At 42.6% G+C, this 20,699-nt stretch overlaps 1 protein-coding gene across 1 annotated transcript in view; it reads right to left on the bottom strand.

Moving 5' to 3' along the window:
• Positions 1-13,823: 13,823 nt before the first annotated feature.
• LOC308282583 (SH3 and cysteine-rich domain-containing protein 2-like) overlaps positions 13,824-20,699 on the bottom strand; it is a 38,796-nt gene continuing 31,920 nt past the window's right edge. Inside the window, exons 11-12 of the mRNA XM_080722971.1 lie at positions 19,010-19,147; positions 13,824-14,727 (exon numbers count right to left, since the gene is read on the bottom strand). Of these exons, the coding sequence (XP_080579097.1) occupies positions 14,629-14,727; positions 19,010-19,147 (237 nt within the window). The 3' untranslated portion in view covers positions 13,824-14,628. The remainder of the gene's footprint in view (positions 14,728-19,009; positions 19,148-20,699) is intronic.

The raw sequence follows: 20,699 nt of genomic DNA, 5'->3' as shown, positions 1-20,699 counted from the left end.
TCAGCTGTTAAGGTTCCTCGCCATGTTGTTAAATCTTACATTTTTACCATCTTTGTTCAACATATCTTACTGAGACTCATAGTAGGCTACTTGGTTCCTGGTGTTCAAAACCTCTGAAAAAGTCTTTCCCCAATGTTTTTTGTCAACTCTCAACTGCCGGATTCCTAATTGTATTCTTAAAGACATAGTGAAATGAAAAATACGTTTTTCACACTTTTAGAGCATATCTGTAGTTAATAATATGGCCATACCTAACAAAAGATGTCTAAAAAAACAGAACAAATCCTGTGTTTGGGTATTATAACAAGAGAAGTACAGCCCCTAAACAAAAAAACGTCATGTGTGATGACGTACTTTAACTCTACTTAATAATTCATGGGGTCAACATAATTTGCCACGTACCCCACATCGGGGGGAACATTTCATACCTGTAATAGGTTATCAGGAACAGCCATAATTACCTTGCCTGTTTCTTTTGACTTATTTTTTTATTTTATACAGAATGTAATTTACAATGAGATTGGATTAGAACAGTATTTTGCCAGGCTGCGTCAAAAGCATAATTGAAATGCATTGCATCATTTAGCAGTGGGAGGACTGAGGACAAACTGATGAAAGTGAATCAGTCAGTGTGGTTCAGGGTAAACGTTTTTTGAATAATCTCCTGTAATCAACTCACAAAGTGCATTTTTAGCACTGCTGCTTTGGGGATGCAGTCACTACAGTGGGTTTAGGGAATTTAAGAGATTAGTCTTGTTTCCATGGTTATATGGAAATATGGTAGGGAAATGAGCAGTAGACTATCTTAAATGTTTACTTACTTAATCCTCTTCGTCCCAAGTGGGACATAAGGTTTCAACGATCTGCCTCCATGGGACCTGTCTTGTGCTGCATGTTGTGCCTCGCCCCATGTCAGGTTCATCTCCTTCAGCTCAGCTGTTAAGGTTCCTCGCCATGTTGTTAAATCTTACATTTTTACCATCTTTGTTCAACATATCTTACTGAGACTCATAGTAGGCTACTTGGTTCCTGGTGTTCAAAACCTCTGAAAAAGTCTTTCCCCAATGTTTTTTGTCAACTCTCAACTGCCGGATTCCTAATTGTATTCTTAAAGACATAGTGAAATGAAAAATACGTTTTTCACACTTTTAGAGCATATCTGTAGTTAATAATATGGCCATACCTAACAAAAGATGTCTAAAAAAACAGAACAAATCCTGTGTTTGGGTATTATAACAAGAGAAGTACAGCCCCTAAACAAAAAAACGTCATGTGTGATGACGTACTTTAACTCTACTTAATAATTCATGGGGTCAGAATGATTGACAGGTGCCTGTGTCAATCAACTTCAACTACTTCAACTTCATCTACCCCCCGCGAGCCTCCCTACACAGTGGAACCAGTGTGTTGCGCTGGCCTACTTCTGGATCGGCCAATGCCGCGGCCGACATCTCATCCCATATGAACACAAATTGTTTCCGTAGCCGCTACCGGGACAGTCTATCACAGCGTCGCTCGTCAGCACGCCCGTCTTTATAATATACAATAATTACTTGCGCAAGCAGAGCGTGCAAGTACTGCGATCGGCTGGATATGTATGTATGTATTTCGGTGTCCTCTCTTGTTTAAGACCGTAGCCCAATCAGGGCAATGAGGGACAGGCAATGAGGGACCAGTATTCCTGGTGATGCCAGTGCTCTGCTTGCGCACAATAGGCCATACATGGCCTACCTGTGGGCAAGGCACAAGTTGGCACCTCGACAGAGTGCAGTTCTAGTAACTGTCGTGGGGGAGGGGCGGAGTTGAGCTTGCATATCATTATTATACTCTAGCTAGCCAGTGCCACAAGGAACCCGTCCACACTTGCTGTCTGCATTTCGGAAACAAAAAATAAAACTAGCTATTGCAGGTGTAAATATTATAAAGACTGCTTCCAGCAGCTGTTCTCTCACGGGCCACGGCATGTAAACACGGTGGTGATTCGGCTTGGAACGAGTCAACAACCATTGAAAATAATATGATAAAACGCCAAATACAAAGAAACTACCCTAAAATCTAAAAACTGTCTGACTTGTGACTTGAGAGAGAACCGGACCAGCACAGTGAGTGTAACTGCAGGCGATCTAACAGAATGTCTGTTCGCTGGCTGCAAGTACAGTGAAACCACGCTCCCTTGATACAAATCTATATAAAACTAATGTTAATATTAATTAGATAAGCCACATCACACCGAACTAATGGAATGCAGTGAGCAAATAATGAGTGGCGCAAAATATTTCTTTTCTACACAGAAAGCGGAAGTACACAGAAATAACTACAGAAAGAGGAGAAAGCTCTGAATCCACAAGCCTATAGGCAAACTGAATGATATCATTGCTCCCTATCACAAGTGACTCATTGATATAATATATATTTATAGAAAAAGTGAGTTTCATATGTCCCTTTAAGTGACATGCACTGAGCCAGTGGAATGCCCACAGTCAGGACTGACGAGAGAACCACTTAAACCCATAGTAAACTTGACCTGTGTTGGCTCTGTACTTGTTCGTCTCTTTTTGTTCCCTCTACACCAAATCTCCTGGCAACAGAACATCCGCATCACGGTGCTACGCGTTGTCAGCTTGTAGATCGTTCCCCCAGATAAGGGATGCTATAGGGTTCAAGTTGACCATCTCCCATGACCTCTCTCTCTCTCTCTCTCTGGCCATGTCTGAAATGCCACACCAATTATCCATTTACAGTACAGTGGATGACCTTTAGAATGGTACGCTGAACTTCATTCAGAGACACACAGAGCAAAAGAACAATTTATAATGTATCCATCACAGTCAGGGTGAATGGGAAGGCAGTGGGAGAGGTTCATTCACCACAGACTGAGTAACTGCAATGCAGATGCAGCAAGGAACTTTGCATGGGTGGTGGGTGGATTGTTGTTTTTCTGTCAAAGCATTCCTTATAAATGCATTGTATTGTTTTAATGTACTGACATTGTATTGTTTAGAAGTGTAGAGAAGCACAGAGTATATGCTTAAAATGCAAGGAGGAGGTGTGATGGCAAAAACTGATTGAAGGAAAGAAAATGAGTGAGGTCTAAAAAGAAGCTTGTTGAAAGCAGGTAGAGTACATTTTATTATTATGGCACTGGCGAATATTTGTGGATAGGCCTATAGGACCATGTTTATGAAGATTGTGGTAGCATATACCCAGGGTAAAATCCCACCTACCTACTGCTTGAAATCTGTCACTAAATGGCATGAAAAAGCATGAAATGGTGCCATTTATCCTATATGCCGCGTCCATGTCCACCAGATCCCAACGTAATGGGAGCATTGTATAAGGTAGCATTATTCTCCTCACTATGAAGGACACACCCTGTCCAAACGTCATGTGTTCTGACACAATGGTGTTGCATTAACCACTTAAACCCTAAAAACATCATCATGCGACAAATGAAAATTAGAATTTAATTTAAAAAATGTGGTTAAGATACTACCTATTTATCTTTTCTATTAGCTTTATAGCATAGTACCTGTTGTTGTTATGTAATCATGTCTAGTGACTTTGCAGTTTATAGCTAAGGGCATGATAAATTTGGGCACACACATGAGCCCAATCCTCTTCCCACAATGTTAGATCACCTCTGCTGCACTGCCATTGACCGGAGGGCCTGGCCATGTTTTTCCATGGCAAATAGCCGCGTAACCTTCATCCGTCTATAATTTGCAGAACAAGGAGGGTAATTAAGCTCAAAGGGGGACAGTCATGCACAGTAAGAACATTTTAATTTACCTCTGAGATATTTTGTACACCTCCCCACACACACATAGACAGTAACACACACAAACAGGGAGATGAAAGGAAGTAGGCTAACCACAACACTGTCATACCCCGATTTAGTCTGCTTCTTCCAGAATAGATGACCCAAAACCTCTTCTTCCCCTCCTATTTCTCACACTTCCCCTGGCCCTGTTTAACTCAAGTTTTTTTATCTGACGTCAGTGATGTGACACAACTACATCCTGTAAATCCCAGTTGATTCTTCTAACATTTGTGAAGTAGGCTACTGGTAAGACACGAGTGCAGGAAAATGCCATGGTCTCTCTGAAGGCTTCACATTAGATTCCTAAGGTATGGTAAGGATGGCCAGACTAATGTATGTGAATTAATTCAGTTGTTTTTCATTATTACATAGAACATAATAAAAGGGATTTGGAGTGCACAACTCGAGTGCCTTTCAAAGGTCTCTGTGAAAATGCTGCAAAGGTCACAGGCTGAAACTGAAACTCCTTCAGTTGTAAAATAAAAGCCAAGCACATGCCTGAGATGGCTTGTAGGCATATCTAGTAGTAGTAAATTTACCCCCATTGATTCCAATTCCCGGATGGGGACCCGGTTGCATTTGGGTCCCCTTACGGAATCAATCGAGGTACATTTATTGTAATCAAATACCTTTCTTAGGAATTAGACAAAAAACAAGAAATATTATTGAACTCAAGTCTCCATGGCGTGAGTAATCAATATTTTGGGGTGAACTACTCCTTTAAAGGGAAAAGAATATGCCAACACAAAGAACTTTCTCTTTCTGTCTCTCTCTCCCTCTCTCTTACACACACACACACACACACACACACACACACACACACACACACACACACACACACACACACACACACACACACACACACACACATGGCCTACTCCTGTCACATCCACCAAAATGCCATAACTACCAAAATATTATGTCTTTCCCTGAGGCTTTGATCTAAATTGTTGTTGAGCCTTCCAAATACATTTCGGGATAATCTAAAAGGAGCCTTCTGTTTTTCACATCTGATTGAAGTTGAAAGCTGAAGTTGTTAGTCCATATCATCAGAACAGTTGGCTACCCAGTACCCACAGAGAACCAAGAAGTCTTGTAGAGAAAACATGGCACAATATTGCCTCCTTATGCTGGCAGAATGTGCCTATATCCCCAGTTCTGAAGAAACCGGGGCGGGCACACAGTGGTGCATGGTCAGACTCAGAGCATTGAAAGTCACCCAAAACTAGGTAGAGAGTGATAGGGTTTGTGTTGAGGCTCCGTGGGAGATTATGATTTGAGTTTGATTTTAGAAAATACGCCTTTCAATTACATGGACCTCTGATTAACAAACTGTTTTGTTTCCAATTCTTTTACACTATTAAGAACTCAGATTACACTGACTAGACTACAGTATAGAAAAATGGTAACTTGTGTGTTTTTTATATTGCTTTTAAGTTACTTGCTTTAACACTAACTTCCTCCAACCCTGCGAGTGATGTGATGTTTTTATGCCTTTTGTAGCACTTTGACTGAGATTTGTTCAAATGTAAAGTGCATTATAAACAAGAAAACCTCAGACGAGGCTCAGAGCACAAGGAATGGGATATGATTCTTGATCACTTGACCCCAGAGACAGTATGCACGGATTTGTGTGAGTTTTTGGGCAAAATCTTTAGGGTCGTGTTCACACTTTTTTTTTTTTTTTTTTTTTTGCCTCTAGCTAGCATGCCTTAAACCAAGAGGCATGCTAGAGGCAAAAAACCATGTGACTTCCATAGGGAATAAATTTGACGTCGCCGCCCCCCAAAGAGAAGCACAGGAGAGGTGCCGTATATATTTGTGATGGGTTTGTTTGCTGAGGTGGAGTGGAGAGACGGGACAGCCGGATGGACATTGATAGTGGCCTGGCAATCTATCATTCACTGTGGGAGACGGGAGAATCAGCATGGCTGCGGCCATGTTCTCAGCGGTCATGAAATAAATTCCCAGGAAGAGTGAACGATGTGTTCACATTAACCTCACAACATGGGACTACCTCTGTGTAGTTCTCTGTGAGGAAGATGTAGTTGAAACATCAGTGTGTGTGTGTGTGTGTGTGTGTGTGTGTGTGTGTGTGTGTGTGTGTGTGTGTGTGTGTGTGTGTGTGTGCCGTGTGTGTGTGTGTGTGTGTGTGTGTGTGTGTGTGTGTGTGTGTGTGTGTGTGTGTGTGTGTGTGTGTGTGTGTGAGAGAGAGAGAGAGAGTGTGCTGTGTGTGCCGTGTGTGTGTGTGTGTGCGTGTGTGTGTGTGTGTGTGTGTGTGTGTGTGTGTGTGTGTTGTCTGTGAGATAGGGAAATAATGGTCTTTAGCGTTTGAGAGTCAGATGGATAGAAATCAAGAAAGTCTGATGATTCCTTCTATCGAACCCTGATTGGAGCTGTTCACGTGTATGTGCGTGTGTGCATGTGCGCAATTGTGTGCGTGTGTGTGTGTGTGTGTGTGTGTGTGTGTGTGTGTGTGTGTGTGTGTGTGTGTGTGTGTGTGTGTGTGTGTGTGTGTGTCTTTGTGCATGTGTCTGTTTATGTTGTCCATTGTGGACAGCACAGCACTGCTAGCATCACCTGTGGCTGCCCAGAGGGAGAGCAGAACACGAGAGAGAGAGAAAGTTCTCATGTTTCATTAATACGCAGTCAGGAGGGGGTAGGTCTGGGTCACACTAGAGATTAATTAGAGGGAGAATATGTTAAATGTGGGTCAATCACAGAACCACAAGTCTGTGCCCTCCATCCACAGAGGACTTCCTCTAATCAACACTGATCACTAATCAGGCCCAGAGCGCACCTAGATCCATGCTAATATCACACAGACATCACATTGACCAGACCTGTTTGAAGCTTCATCGGTCATCATTGTTAGTGATGAGTCATGGTCACACACTGTTTTTACATCACATAACGCCTTGCAACAGTAGTCTCTGTGGAAACGCTGGTGAATGCTTACCTGCATGGTGAAATGCTAACCTGCCGACGCTGGTGAATGCTAACCTGGTGAATGTTAACCTGGTGAATGCTACTATGCCTAAACCTTAGCCCTTACCCTAACCGCAGTAAAACTATGCCTAAACCTAACCCGGACTAATGGATTGTATGTGGGATATGGGATTGGTCAGTTTTGTGGTCAGTTTTTAAACGAGGAGGTACCGCTTAAACCGGATTCAATGGCAAGCTACAAGGCATTATGAGAGATGTAAAAATCACTGAATTGGCCAAAGCATTGCGGTATGGCATATGAGCCAAAACAATAAGGTTGTTTTAAAGTAAACCAAGCCTCTCTATCCTATCCCAGTCCATCACATCCAATCAGGATATTGGTGATAACTTTTAACTTGACTTTCTGTCCCTTGCGTAACTTTGCTGTAGTCATGATGTCATCTCTGTCTGTTCATCTTTCTAATTTATACTTCACACAATGACTGTGCTGCTGAAATAAACCGGGGGTGTGATTTGTTTTGTGACAAAGTATGTATTTGTCATAAGCATCTCCTTGTCTGCTTGTCTGCCTGCCTCATTGTGCAAATGGCTGCAGCTGCTTAATGGTCTACATGTCACACTTGTCACAGTCAACACATTTACACTTTGACAGGAGGCTGTCTTGTTAGTCTACCTGTTTGTTTGTTTGTTTGTTACACAGCACATGCCGCACGTTGATGCCCGACGTACAATACAGTGGAAAGTGGGAAATCTAATATTTGGACGTGCTCAAGCTTTGTTGGAAATAGTGGGATAAAAATACCTGTGGTCCCTGGGCAGGGTGACCTGACTTTTTATACTCGTCCATTTGTTTTATAAGTGTGTCGCTGTACCAGGACATGAAATGTGTCCTTGTCTGTACCCCTCAAGCTTGCATGTTTGTAAGATGGAGTAGTGACCGGTGTGGTTTGCGATTATGGTCAGTAGGGGGTCTTTTCCAAAAGCTGCTTGTCTGCACTGAAGAAAAATATGAATAGTACTGTGAAAGAACATGGGAAGAGAAAGGGAATAAACTCCCAGAATAACATACCCTATTTGCACATCCCATGCCTTGTGCAGCATTAGCTGTCACCCACGACTATAATAATACAGTATTTGGTTGCATGAGTGCACATAATATCAAAGACAATGTTGTAATGTGTTTGATTTGATGCAGTAAGGGGGAAGTATAGTATAGTGTGTTGTACTCTTTGTTGAAGTAAGAAGTCATTATTCTGCTGTCAGCCAGTCTGGGATGATGATGATGGTGGTGTGTGTGTGTGTGTGTGTGTGTGTGTGTGTGTGTGTGTGTGTGTGTGTGTGTGTGTGTGTGTGTGTGTGTGTGTGTGTGTGTGTGTGTTTGTGCGTGCGTGCGTGCGTGCGTGCGTGCGTATGTACGTGCGTGCGTGCGTACGTGCGTGCGTGACTGTGTGTGTGTGTGCACGACATGCGTGCATGTATATTATGTGTACTGTATGTATGCATTTATGTTTGTGTGTGTGTGTGTGTGTGTGTGTGTGTGTGTGTGTGTGTGTGTGTGTGTGTGTGTGTGTGTGTGTGTGTGTGTGTGTGTGAGAGAGAGAGAGAGAGCATATTTGCATGTATTTTAGCAACCTGTGATTACCTGCTATTCATAGAGTGGATATTCATTTAGCCAGCCCCTTTGTCCAACGGAAATCACTTGACGGTTCGCTTTTGTAATTGTTTGCATTGCTTCCCCAGATACAGTGAGTGGGATAATTGCATGCTTGAGGAGGAAGAGTCTGTGCTGAATGGAAGGGCTGTGTTCTCCTGGGGCTACACTTTACACATTACTTGTTGTAATGGTATGTTTTTGTCAGCTTGGCATAAATGAAGAACCAAAAGCACCTCTGGACTTCAAGATTTCAGACACTGCCTCTGACTTGAGTTCCCATGCACAGAAACCTAATGTTGAGTCTTTAGCTTGAGATTCCGAATGGAAGAAATTAAGGGTGCACCGATATATCAGCTACATCGGTATCGGACGATATTTGCTGTTATCGGTCAATAGTGGTATTGGCAAATTAAAGCTGACGTTAACCAATGGCAGTTTCTGATATTTATCTGTTGTTGATAAGCCAGCATTTTGTGCTGGCTATGTTGGTGTATTGGTTATCTACAGCCTCCCAAACTGTAGATTCTGAACAGTTATTTCTTATAATGTTGATGTATTTGTTTCCCTGGTGAAATAATAACACCAAAAACGAAATAAACAAATATCGCTATCGGCTAAATTGTTCATTTAAACATCGGTACCGGTATCGGCCAAGAATTTCCATATCGGTGCATCCCTAGAAGAAATTAATTACTGTGTATAGCGGAAGACAAAGACAGATTTGTGAATTAATCACCGTTCCGCATCTCAGAAATATGGAGATTTAAATGGAACGTTGATTATCTCCCGTTCAGCTAACATTACTGGATGAGTGTGAGCAGCCATCTGAAATGAGCCATTTTGTTGCTGAAAGATGTGTTTTTGTTGCTTTTTGTCCTCTCCCCAATGTAGTCATTATGCCAATTACCCCCAGATTTGTACAGTCCCTCCCTGTCACTGCAGACCCTTACTGTGTGCTCTGGGGAGGCTGTAGTAGACAAACACGTGATCCTCTGATACAATGGAGACGGCATGCAGCCACATCTTCTCTAAGGACCATAACCAGGAGGCCATAAGGCGTACAGAGGAACACACTATCCCTCACCGTCAGATGGGCAGTCTTCTGTTTGGAAATACGCATTTCAAATACTTTTTCTGTATTTGGCTGGGAAAACGTGTATCAAGATTTTCAGATCTTGTATTTTCTGGATTGTAAATATGTTATAATATGTTAAAATATGTTATATAAATATGTTATTCATTTTATTCTCAAATTGACACATTTTCACCCAACTAATGAATGAAGCCTTGTGGAAATTTCCTTATGCATTAAAGATTGTTTTGTTTTTTGATTGCGACCATAGGTCGCAGTTTAGTATTTGAACATCACGCTCTGGCTTGATGTCCCTTTTATGCCCATATATGGAGATAGCTGATGTCATCACGAGTCACACTTGCAAATGAATTACATCCTTGTACGTTTTATGCCCATATATGGAGATCCCTGTCCTGATGTCATCAATATTAAGCGCATATCTGGGAATGCCCATATTTGGTAATACCCATATATGGGCATGTTCTGACATCACATTGTTGACTATCATGCTCTGACATCACTGTAACTCAGACTCATCAGAAATTAGAGACATGGCGCGTGTTGTCCTGAGGCGTCTTATACTAGTAATTATACAATGACTGCATAACCCATACATGGTCAGGCAGACCACAGATATAAAAAGCTAGATACCTCCTCCGCCGCTGCAGTTCATTGGCGCGACTGGTCAAACATCGCTGGCGGAAGTGTAACTGTGAACTGCGGAAGGCACTCTGCCCCCTCCAATGGGAAAGATGTAGTCCTGCCAGTCCTGCATCTGATTGGCCTACCGAGCTTCCCATTCTGTGACGCACAAGGAAGCGTCCTTCAGAATTCCCAAGAGCCCCGCCTCAGAATTCTGGAGGCTTGCATAGAGTTATTGGGAGGCTTGCCAGCTCTCTTTGACCAACCCCCCCCCCCCCCCCCCCCACCGGAGGGAGGTATCTTAGCTTTTTATATCTGTGAGGCAGACAAGCCTAATATTGTATTATTTATGATGCTATGCGTCACTATACTGGTGTCAGTATCCTGGTCAATATCCTTGTTGTGGTGTGTGTGTGTGTGTGTGTGTGTGTGTGTGTGTGTGTGTGTGTGTGTGTGTGTGTGTGTGTGTGTGTGTGTTCCTTTGTAAACGTGATAGAGCGAGAACCCTGGGTGGGACAGATAGCACAAGCAGAAAAACAGAGGATTAGAGGAGTGTTTTGACTCACAGCTCTCCCATCTCGGGTAGGCTTCAGCATTCAGAGGAGAACTCGTCATAGACAACGCACATGTGACATGTCAAATGTGAAAGGTGGCTTGTAGCCAGCCTGAAGGTGGTCATTTTAAAGGAGAATTCCAATTGTCTCAAAAGGTAAAAGAAAAATGCATGAATTACCCACTTTCTCTTCTGGACGCAAAATGTCCAGAGGCGACCAGGCCCATTCTAATAATTTTGTTTAGGTTCAAATGGTCAGAAAATGGGCCCCAGGTTTGAAATAAATAAATAAAATGAAATCCCCTTTAACCACATCCTCCACGGAATCCTATAAATAGCCAATATTGGCTTATCTTTCCAAATGTTCCCAAATATTTTCCCTTGGTTTCAAACTATTGACTGTATCTAAACTCACAGTTTCAAACAGACACAATAGGCTATACTTAACCAAAAACATGCAACTGTTCTCTTGTTGCACCTGCACTGACTAGAAAGACATTTTAATTTGATTACTTTTGTTGTGTATATAAGATATAATTGAATAATGTATCATGTTGGTAGATTATAGTGTAGTTGCTTAAAACATTTTGGTGGAAATATTATGTTAAACCCCATCTCTTTTGTCTGGTCTGGCAAATCTGGCAGCTCTAAAGTATGTATTCTATCTATGATCATTATTGGGCCTCTGAGCATGAGCATTTTCTATTTTAGAAGGTGAGTTTTCTGCTCACCCAGACGGGCTGAATTAGGCAGGTGAAACCTACAAATAGACAGCGCAAGACAAAAAAAGCTTGTAGCCTGCAGACTGTAACCCAGATCAGTGTGTTTCCAATGCTGGATACACAAATGAAAGCTGCACCAAAGCCCAAATACATGAAAAAGCCACTCTGACCAACCAATTCATGCACAGCAGAACAAGCCATTCTGCTCACCCTAAGATAAATGGCAAGAAATCAATAGACTGAGGTCACTCTCTCAAGCAGCAATGTAAATGTGACATAAACTGCCTATGTGTAAAGGTGGTTGCACACTGCTGCGTTTTTCGGGCCGAATATCGGAGTGAATTCCGGAGTGCGTGAATAAAAAAATCTACCTCACGTTATGTCAGTCACGTTTGCACACTGCCGCCCGTTTCGCGCACCACTCGGTCCCTTGCTCTCTCTATCTCTCTCTCTCTCCTTGCCCTGAAAAACCCATTTCGCAACGAAAAACGCAGCAGTGTGCAACCAGCTTTAGTGTGTAAAGAAACAAAACAGGGGTTTTGTATACTCGCAAGACTAGATGTACAGTAGATGAGAGACAAGGGCTGTAAATATCTTTTTATTGAGGCATCGGGTCAAACAAGAACATACAAGGTTTAATGTACATGCACACATAATGTGCATCCACAAATAATTTACATTTTACAGTCTTGGATAAGATGTGTCCACCAAAGCCTTTTTTACCCAGCTGAAAACGCAAAAGGAGCTCTTGTCCAAACGGCCAGAGCTGACAATATGTAAACTGTGGGCGCTGCAGGTGTTTCTTTCCAGCATAGCACAAGTACACAGCGCTCCCATTGCGCTCAGGAAAAAACATGGTGGCCACTTACAGGTGAGAACATGAGATCCTAGCACATACAATAAAGTGGGTGAAATTACATGGTATAATCTCATTCCGTAGTTGCTGTTTTATTCTTTGTCTCCATTATTCCCATTTTCTTTTAGTAATGCTCCGATTGACAATTGTACCTAAAACATGTAAAACATTCAGATAAAAATTAACCCATGTTCTAAAGTTGTTGGTAAAATACTAAATGACAATACGTTTAACAATAAGAGAACTATACGAATAGAATACTTCTCAAATATTGAAATGTAGACCATTAGCCCAGACAGGAACTAAATACAAGCCAAAGAAATGTATTGTAATGTCATCAACATAATTGTGTTTTGTGTGCTTTAGCACTACCTTTTCTCTTTTGTTTCCTCACAAAACAGTCTTTCTAAAGCCTGAAAGGATAATTAAGTCAATTCAATCAATCGTATTAATGAATGGGACATTAATCACCAAAGTCCAAATTGTTATTATCATGATTATTTCTACATACCAACAAAAAGGTGCTTTTTGCTCGCCCTTAAAACTGCCCAGACAAATCAATAACACAGGGGATAAAAGAAGTCAAACAACAAAGGAAGCTGGAGATGACAGTCTGGCATTCTATCAATAATAAAGTGAGCAGCTGAGCACCCGTGGGTAAAACCTGCATGCTATGCAGCCATATTGACTCATGGTTTAGCTCTGACATCAACACCCCCTCTCTCTCTGCACCTCAGTGTCTGCTCCTTCACCCGAGGGGCCAAGAGGAACACCACACTTCGTCATGTTCAAAAATAACTAAGTTTAACATTGTCAATTTTCTCCTCCTCTGGGCAAAAGGTAGTGAAGTGCAGGCTTATTATAGGGAAGGTAGAAACATCCCATCTCTGACGCAGTCAGGCCCTCCATATAAAAAAGATATGAATAAAATAATTTCTGTCACCAGTCACCACCAAGCATCGTCTAGACATCGTACTGTCTAGACATCCACACTTGTGTAAATGGGGAAAGAAACGTAGGACAAATTGTAGGACAATTTCAACTCACAGGAATTTGTAATCCCGCCAAAAATAATTGAGATTTTGCACATTGTACTGGAACGCTATTTCTTGTTAGATCTGAAGTGTCTGAAGGGTCTTATTTTCATTTCAAAAGACAGCATGGGAGCCTCCTCCCACATGCAATCATAAGCTCCTTTCTCATACAGTAACAACAGCAACCTTTGAAAATCCAAATGAAAGCTTTCTGTGTAAAATACAGTATGTCTGATCTGGACTGATCTACATGGCTCTGATAAACCTGGACAGCTGATTTAAAAGATGGAAGGCAAAGACCATACAATACAAAAGTAATACAAAGGACCAATGAATAGTCACAAGTTAAGCTCTCCCCTCCTGAGAGCAGAACTAAAATACAACGTGGCACGAACGAACAACCCAGGAAATAAAACAGCCTGAATTTAAAACACATCATTAAAGGGGAAGACATAGTTCAATATTGAAAATGGGTGGTCTTCCCCTTTAATTACACACATGTCTTTCCAAAGGTTTTCAATAAAAAAGAGCAGGTGTTTCTCCATTTCATGTGTTTGAACATATTAAATCACTGAGGATCGATTGGAGAGAGTGAGGCTGACATTAGCCTATGGGAATTGGGTAGTTGATACTAGGAAGTTTACGGGAGTGCTTATGTAAACAAATCTATCGATGTGCTTGTAGAGCGAGCCGTGAGCCCAATTTATGCTTTGTCACACAATAGTGTTAATAAGAAAAGTAAATCATGAAAGTAGTTACAAACTAAAAAGTCCAACACGTTATTTAGTGTTATTTAGCTAGATCAGGGGTCTTCAACAGGGGGTCCGGGACCCCTAGGGAGTCCTCAGAGTTACTACAGGGGGTCCTCCATATCTTTGTGTGATAGAAACTTTTTTTCCTCCTTTTTTATATTAACCACTTGAACCCTAGCGTCCATATTCTGAGAACTTTAGCCAAAAATAGCAAATCTACAAGCTCACAACGCCTTGTGGTAGATCGGCTATTTTCAGCAAAGACGTTTGGTGTAGAGGAGAAAAAGAGCAGACTAAGTACAGAGTGAAAGTTCAAGTTTATTAGGTAATGACGGCTCAAGTGGTCAAATATGTGAAAACATACATTGACATGACTCCAAAATACACTGATGATTGTGCTGTCAAACGATGCAACTATATGGAATCTCTGAAAAGGTTGTGAGGGTCCCTGCTTCATCTCTCTCTCAACTAAGGGGTCCCTGGCCAGAAAACATTGAAGACCCCTGGGCTAGATCATTTATTTTCACTGAGCGACACTGTAATGTAACAAAGTGTAAATTAGGCACTACTGTTAGATCTCCTCTATGGACTCGGCTGGGACAAGGCCTCTCTTCTTCCCACTGCTCAGCCTCATATAGCCATCATTATCGTCTCTCTTCCCCACACAGATCTGACAGAGAGAGAAAGAGAAAGAGAGAGAGAGAAAGAGAGAGAGAGTAAGGATTACAGAAGTGATGGAAACTGTAAAGCACAAGAGATAGACGAGACAGATAACAGTGGCCGTGAGCATACTCATACGTAACTCAGTATTGATACAGTATTGATACATTGATAAAGGTCGGTCATAGCTGAATGGTTAGGGAGCCCGCCTGGGGAACCAGAGCCCCTGGTTGTCCCAGGTTCAATTCAAGGCCAGGGTAGCAATGTCGATGTGTGTCCCTGAGCAAGACTCTTAACCCCTAATTGCTCACACACTCCTTGTGGGCACCTGAATCAGCTGGGTTGGGCTGAAGGGAGGAGTAGGTAACTATTTATTATTACTAGAAAAAAGCCCCCTGCGGGGGCCTGGCCCCTTTCCTATGCGAAAGTCCCCTGTACCCAGAGATGGATACAGTCCAGTGGGCAGCTAAGCAATACAAATTTAGGATAGCTCAACATTAAATATGCAGTTTTTTCCAAAATGCAAAATAGTGTAAATGGCAATCCATCCATCCATCCACATCCATCCATCCGTCCGTCCGTCCGTCCGTCCGTCCATCCATCCGTCCGTCCGTCCGTCCGTCCATCCATCCACATCCATCCATCCATCCACATCCATCTATCCATCCATCCATCCATCCATCCACATCCATCCATCCATCCATCCATCCACATCCATCCACATCCATCCATCCACATCCATCCACATCCATCCATCCATCCATCCACATCCATCCATCCATCCATCCACATCCATCCATCCACATCCATCCATCCATCCATCCATCCACCCACCCACATCCATCCACATCCATCCATCCACATCCATCCATCCACATCCATCCACATCCATCCATCCATACATCCATCCATCCACATCCATCCATCCACATCCATCCATTCATCCATCCACATCCATCCATCCATCCATCATCCACATCCATCCACATCCATCCATCCATCCATCCATCCACATCCATCCATCCATCCATCCACATCCATCCATCCATCCATCCATCCATGCACATCCATCCATCCATCCACATCCATCCATCCACATCCATCCATCCATCCATCCACATCCATCCATCCACATCCATCCATCCATCCATCCATCCATCCATCCACATCCATCCATCCATCCACATCCATCCACATCCATCCATCCATCCACATCCATCCATCCACATCCATCCATCCATCCATCCATCCACATCCATCCACATCCATCCATCCATCCTCATACATCCATCCATACATCCATCCACATCCATCCATCCATCCATCCATACTCTACTGTACCTTACTGTACTGTACTCTACTGTAATCTACTTTACCTTACTGTACTGTACTTTGCTGTACTCTACTGTACCTTGCTGTACTGTACTGTATTTTACCTTACAGTACTTTACTGTACCCCCCTCTCTCTCTCTCTCTCTCTCTCTCTCTCTCTCTCTCTCTCTGTGTGTGTGCATCTGACCCCCCCCCCCTTCCCTCTTGTAACCTGACTGACCCCCCCCTTCCCTCTTGTAACCTGAGACTTTGCTGATGATAATGACACTCCGCTCCCAACTATGGATTGCACAATATATGCCGCCTACAGGCCAAAATGTGGGAAAAAATTGTAAACATTTTGGGATTATGAGAAGTAGAGACACATCTGAAGGTGATAAAGTTGATGTTGGGCAAGGTACATGCGTTATTGATTTTTGTATTATGTTTTTTAGACAATTGAACAACTGCTGAACGTGGAGTTACAGATGGACAAACCAGCATACCAACATACACACTATTTTTTGGTGCAATTCTGATTATGTAGTGGGATATACAGTTGATTGGTTTATTTATTTTGACCCTCAATATTTCTTATTAACCCATTTAGGCCTAAGTCTGATTTGAAAGAAGCCATAAAAACATAAGTCCGATTTGAGAATTACCCACTGTTTTTCTGGAAAACTATTACTCAGCCTCTGTAGCAGCTAGAAACAAAATTCCAAAAATATTTGATAGCTTACACCTGGCTTACACCTTGGCTTTAACTCTCCTACTGCCAGATTATTTATTTATTTATTGGGTCTGGTGCCATCAAAAAGCTGCTTACCTTTGCGACGTTATAGTAGATAGACAGACATTTATTTATTTATTATTTTTTTTAATTTTTTGATTGTGCAATAGTGCACTTTGGTCTGCCAGGCAGCAGAGGGCGGCGTCATGCTGAGAATGAATGTGATTTGCCTGTTACGTGCATTCAGACCAGTCACTGGCCACAGAGCCTCACAGCCAGAGAAATCAACAAGGAAGTGAATAGATGCCTTAATGGTCCACATCACATTCATATAAACCAGTATGCGCACGCCGGTCGGCACCAAATGAACCCCACCGTTCATAGGGTGCAATGGATGGCACTCGTGTTTAAAAATGCATTCCATCAAACTTTCAGATGCCGTTTTTCTCCCAGTGTGGAGGAAGAATGCTTAGGATTTTTACTGTAAATTCTCACTCTTGAAATATATAATCCTTAGTTTCTGTTGATTGTAAACAATAATAGCGATTCAAAACAGTTGTCCTTCAAACCCCACCTCTATTCACCGTCATCAGAACAGAGGGAGCGCTCCTCGTGATCACCCACCCGATCCACTGGATCACCAGAGCGTCTACTGCTCGCCCAGCTGCAGTCCATGAAGCCTAATTATGCTCCGTCTTGCGACGGTGTCGCGCGCAGAGCCGCAGACCTCCAAGCTCAGAAGGGTTGCATTGGTGACGCGATGTGAGTTTGTATATCAGCTACTCTTGACGTGGAACACCGTTGCGCAATGAAGTATATATGTCTCGATAAGGGCGCACCCATGGGAGCACCTCACTAGCACACAAGAGGAGGTTGAATAACCAGTGCTCCCCAAAACAACAGGTTTGGGGATCTGTTGGGAATTGATTACATGATACAGTCAGCTGTGCATTCAGTCTCAATGTTTGTAAACAAATAATTGGTCTATTGGTCTCTGTTGATGTTAACGCATAATGGATTTTTTACACCATCACCGCGGAAAATGTGTTTACAGTACACGGCGGAGCGACCCCTCATCAGCTTCAACAAGGTAAGCGAACGAACGAACGAACGCGAACGAGCGCCGTATTGGCGCGGAGGTCTCTTGGGAATTGGGGCGAACAGGAACGTCCAAAGCAGTATAAGAGTTAATAGAAAAAAATCAGAAAAAAATATATTTTTCAAAAATTACTGTACTTCATACTGTACCTACTGTGATACACAAAAATGTTTTCCTGGCCTGACGGGGTAAATGTGTACCCGTTAATGTGTACCCGTCCATTAAAATATTTATTTTATTTGTATTATTTTCTCTCGCTTTTTGAGGAACATAATATAATAGGATTGCCCATTTCATTTCCACATTTATTTTAGATCATTAGATTAATGTTTAGAACTCGAATTGTAAACATCATTGATGTCGGGCAGAAACCTCTTATCATTTATTTTTTTCTTTTAATGCTTTTTCCAGGAAAAGTGAATACCCTACTGCTTCATCATACAAGAGTGTCGCACAAAAGTAGTGAAAATAGCAGATCTACAAGCTCACATCGCGTCACTGTAGATTGGCTATTTTCACTATTGTAAAATGTTTTTAAAAACGATAATAAAAAGGAACGGCTTTAGACATACAAGGTTTCCACCTGACCGCAACGATATCCTGTATCTTTATTTTTAGGCCAACTTCTCTGTGGTCTGTGATGATGATTACACATAAGGCCGGGAACGCATTATCACGCATTATTACTTTAACCATTATTTTATGCTTTAACTATTGAAAAATAGCAGATATACAAGCTCACAGCGCGGCACTGAGTCCCGCGCTCCGAGCTTGTAGATCTGCTATTTTTAAAAATGGTGAAAAAAGTATTTGAATATCTTTGATCTCATTCTATAAATGTCTTCTAAACCAGTGGTTCTCAAACTGTCAAGGTCCTGGCCATGGACCCCCATCTCAAAATATGTTGTTCCAGGGACCCCCCCCCCCCCCCCCCCAGAAGCAGATATTTGAGTTACAGAAGTTTGCTTTGAAAAATATATATTCAAAGATTTGATAATATTTTCACAACTTTTCAAAAATAGCAGTTCTACAAGCTCGCAGTGTGGCACTCGGTGCCGCGCTGTGAGCTTGTAGGTCTGTTATTTTTCAATATAAAACAATTCCAGGTCTTAATTGGGTTAAAAGAAGAGTGAGATTGTCTCGTCTCACCTGAGATTCTTTTACCACCATGTGACCCATCTCTCGGTTGCCATGGACATTCTGGGTGACCTTCCACACACTCTCTCCTGGTCGGACCCTCTGGACAAAGTTAGAAGGGAAGAAGCCAACCTTGTCTCCACTTTTCCCCTGGAATGCACAGAGCACATGCAAGAAACAAGACTTTTTATGTAGCACCTCTAGAAATGCTCCATGGCATTGCATATTATTTTCTGCACAGGCTACTTTCATTTGTATGTGAAATGTTTGTTATGTTTGTTAAGAGTAGTATAGCGCTATCAATGCTATTTGGTATACCTTTATATTGATAAAATGTAACTACATTCCGACTCATCACATCTTCTAGTACCAGGTGTACTCGTATAGAAGATGATTCATGGTTAAAAAGCTAAAGTAACTCAAGGGGAACACACACCGAACACGGGCGGCTGCGCAGCGCCGTGTCGCAGTATTGACTTGTGTGAAGTGCACTTCTGGTGTACTCAGCCTGCGTCAGAAGTGGCATGACGTATGGAAGCGAGACATGGGCCCTGAAGGTGGAGCATGAAGACAAACTGAACAGAGCAGAGATGAGGATGATTAGATGGATGTGTATCGTGTCACTGAGGGACAGAAAGACCAGTGCAGAGCTGAGACAGAAGATGGGAGTGGAGGCTATTGCAGATGTGGTGAGGAGAGGCAGACTGCGATGGTACGGACACGTAGTGAGGAAGGAAGAGAATGTTTGGGTGAAGAAAGTTATGTCGTTTAACGTAGAGGGAACAAGACCCAGTGGCCGGCCTAAGAAGACCTGGCAGATGACCGTGGTGGCTGACATGAGGGCACTCGGCATCGACCATGAGGTGGCCATGGACAGTTCCCGGTGTAAGAAAGCCATAGCGAGAAGCCAGTCCAACCCAGCGGTGCCTGGAAAGCGGACGTAAAACAGATGATGCCGTGCGGTACACCAACTGGATACGGCGCGCTGCCACGCATCCATTTCCCCCGGTGGGGAGAACATTTTCACCGCGCGGCAACGCTGGAAAAAATAGAACAGCTGCGTATCGGCGCGGCAGGCGAGGCGTCAGACCCGGGCCTGAGCGCGTCTGACGCCGCTGGTGTGTTTCCCTTCAGATATTATTTTAGGGGAAGTATTTTAATTGTCATTATCAAGCATTTTATTTTACAACATAGTCCTGGTTAACAGTTTAATCACTGTTCTTATAGCAGAAGACTTCCTAATCCTAAGACTCACCGCTTATTGCGGTCAGCCTCAAGCTTTGATGTGGCGATCATTGATTCATGAACCGGATTACCAATTAATAATAAATTCTCAAACTATAAATACTTTAAAGCTCCCACAGAAAGGCACAATTGTCTCGTTAACCAGAGGATACATGCACTCCACTTGGTCTGTTCTTTAGGCAACATTAATGGGTTAACCTCGTCACTTGTCACCTCTGTTGGAACACACATTTATTTCCATTTGAGGTGTGCGAACCTTATTACCTGTAGACTCAGTAGAGATTCATTTTAGTATGCAATGCTGGATAAATTCATCCCTTTAAGTTATTCTGAGAGGAAATGATGTGCTATTCTATCAGCTTGCACGCACCTGCGCGCATGCACGCACACACACACACACACACACACACACACGCATGCACACACACGCGCGCGCGCGCACACACACTCTCACCCC

Source organism: Nannobrachium achirus (genome assembly GCF_963921795.1).
Source record: "Nannobrachium achirus genome assembly, chromosome: 4".
NCBI lineage: Eukaryota > Metazoa > Chordata > Actinopteri > Myctophiformes > Myctophidae > Nannobrachium > Nannobrachium achirus.
This window is presented reverse-complemented; position numbering and strand designations above follow the sequence as displayed.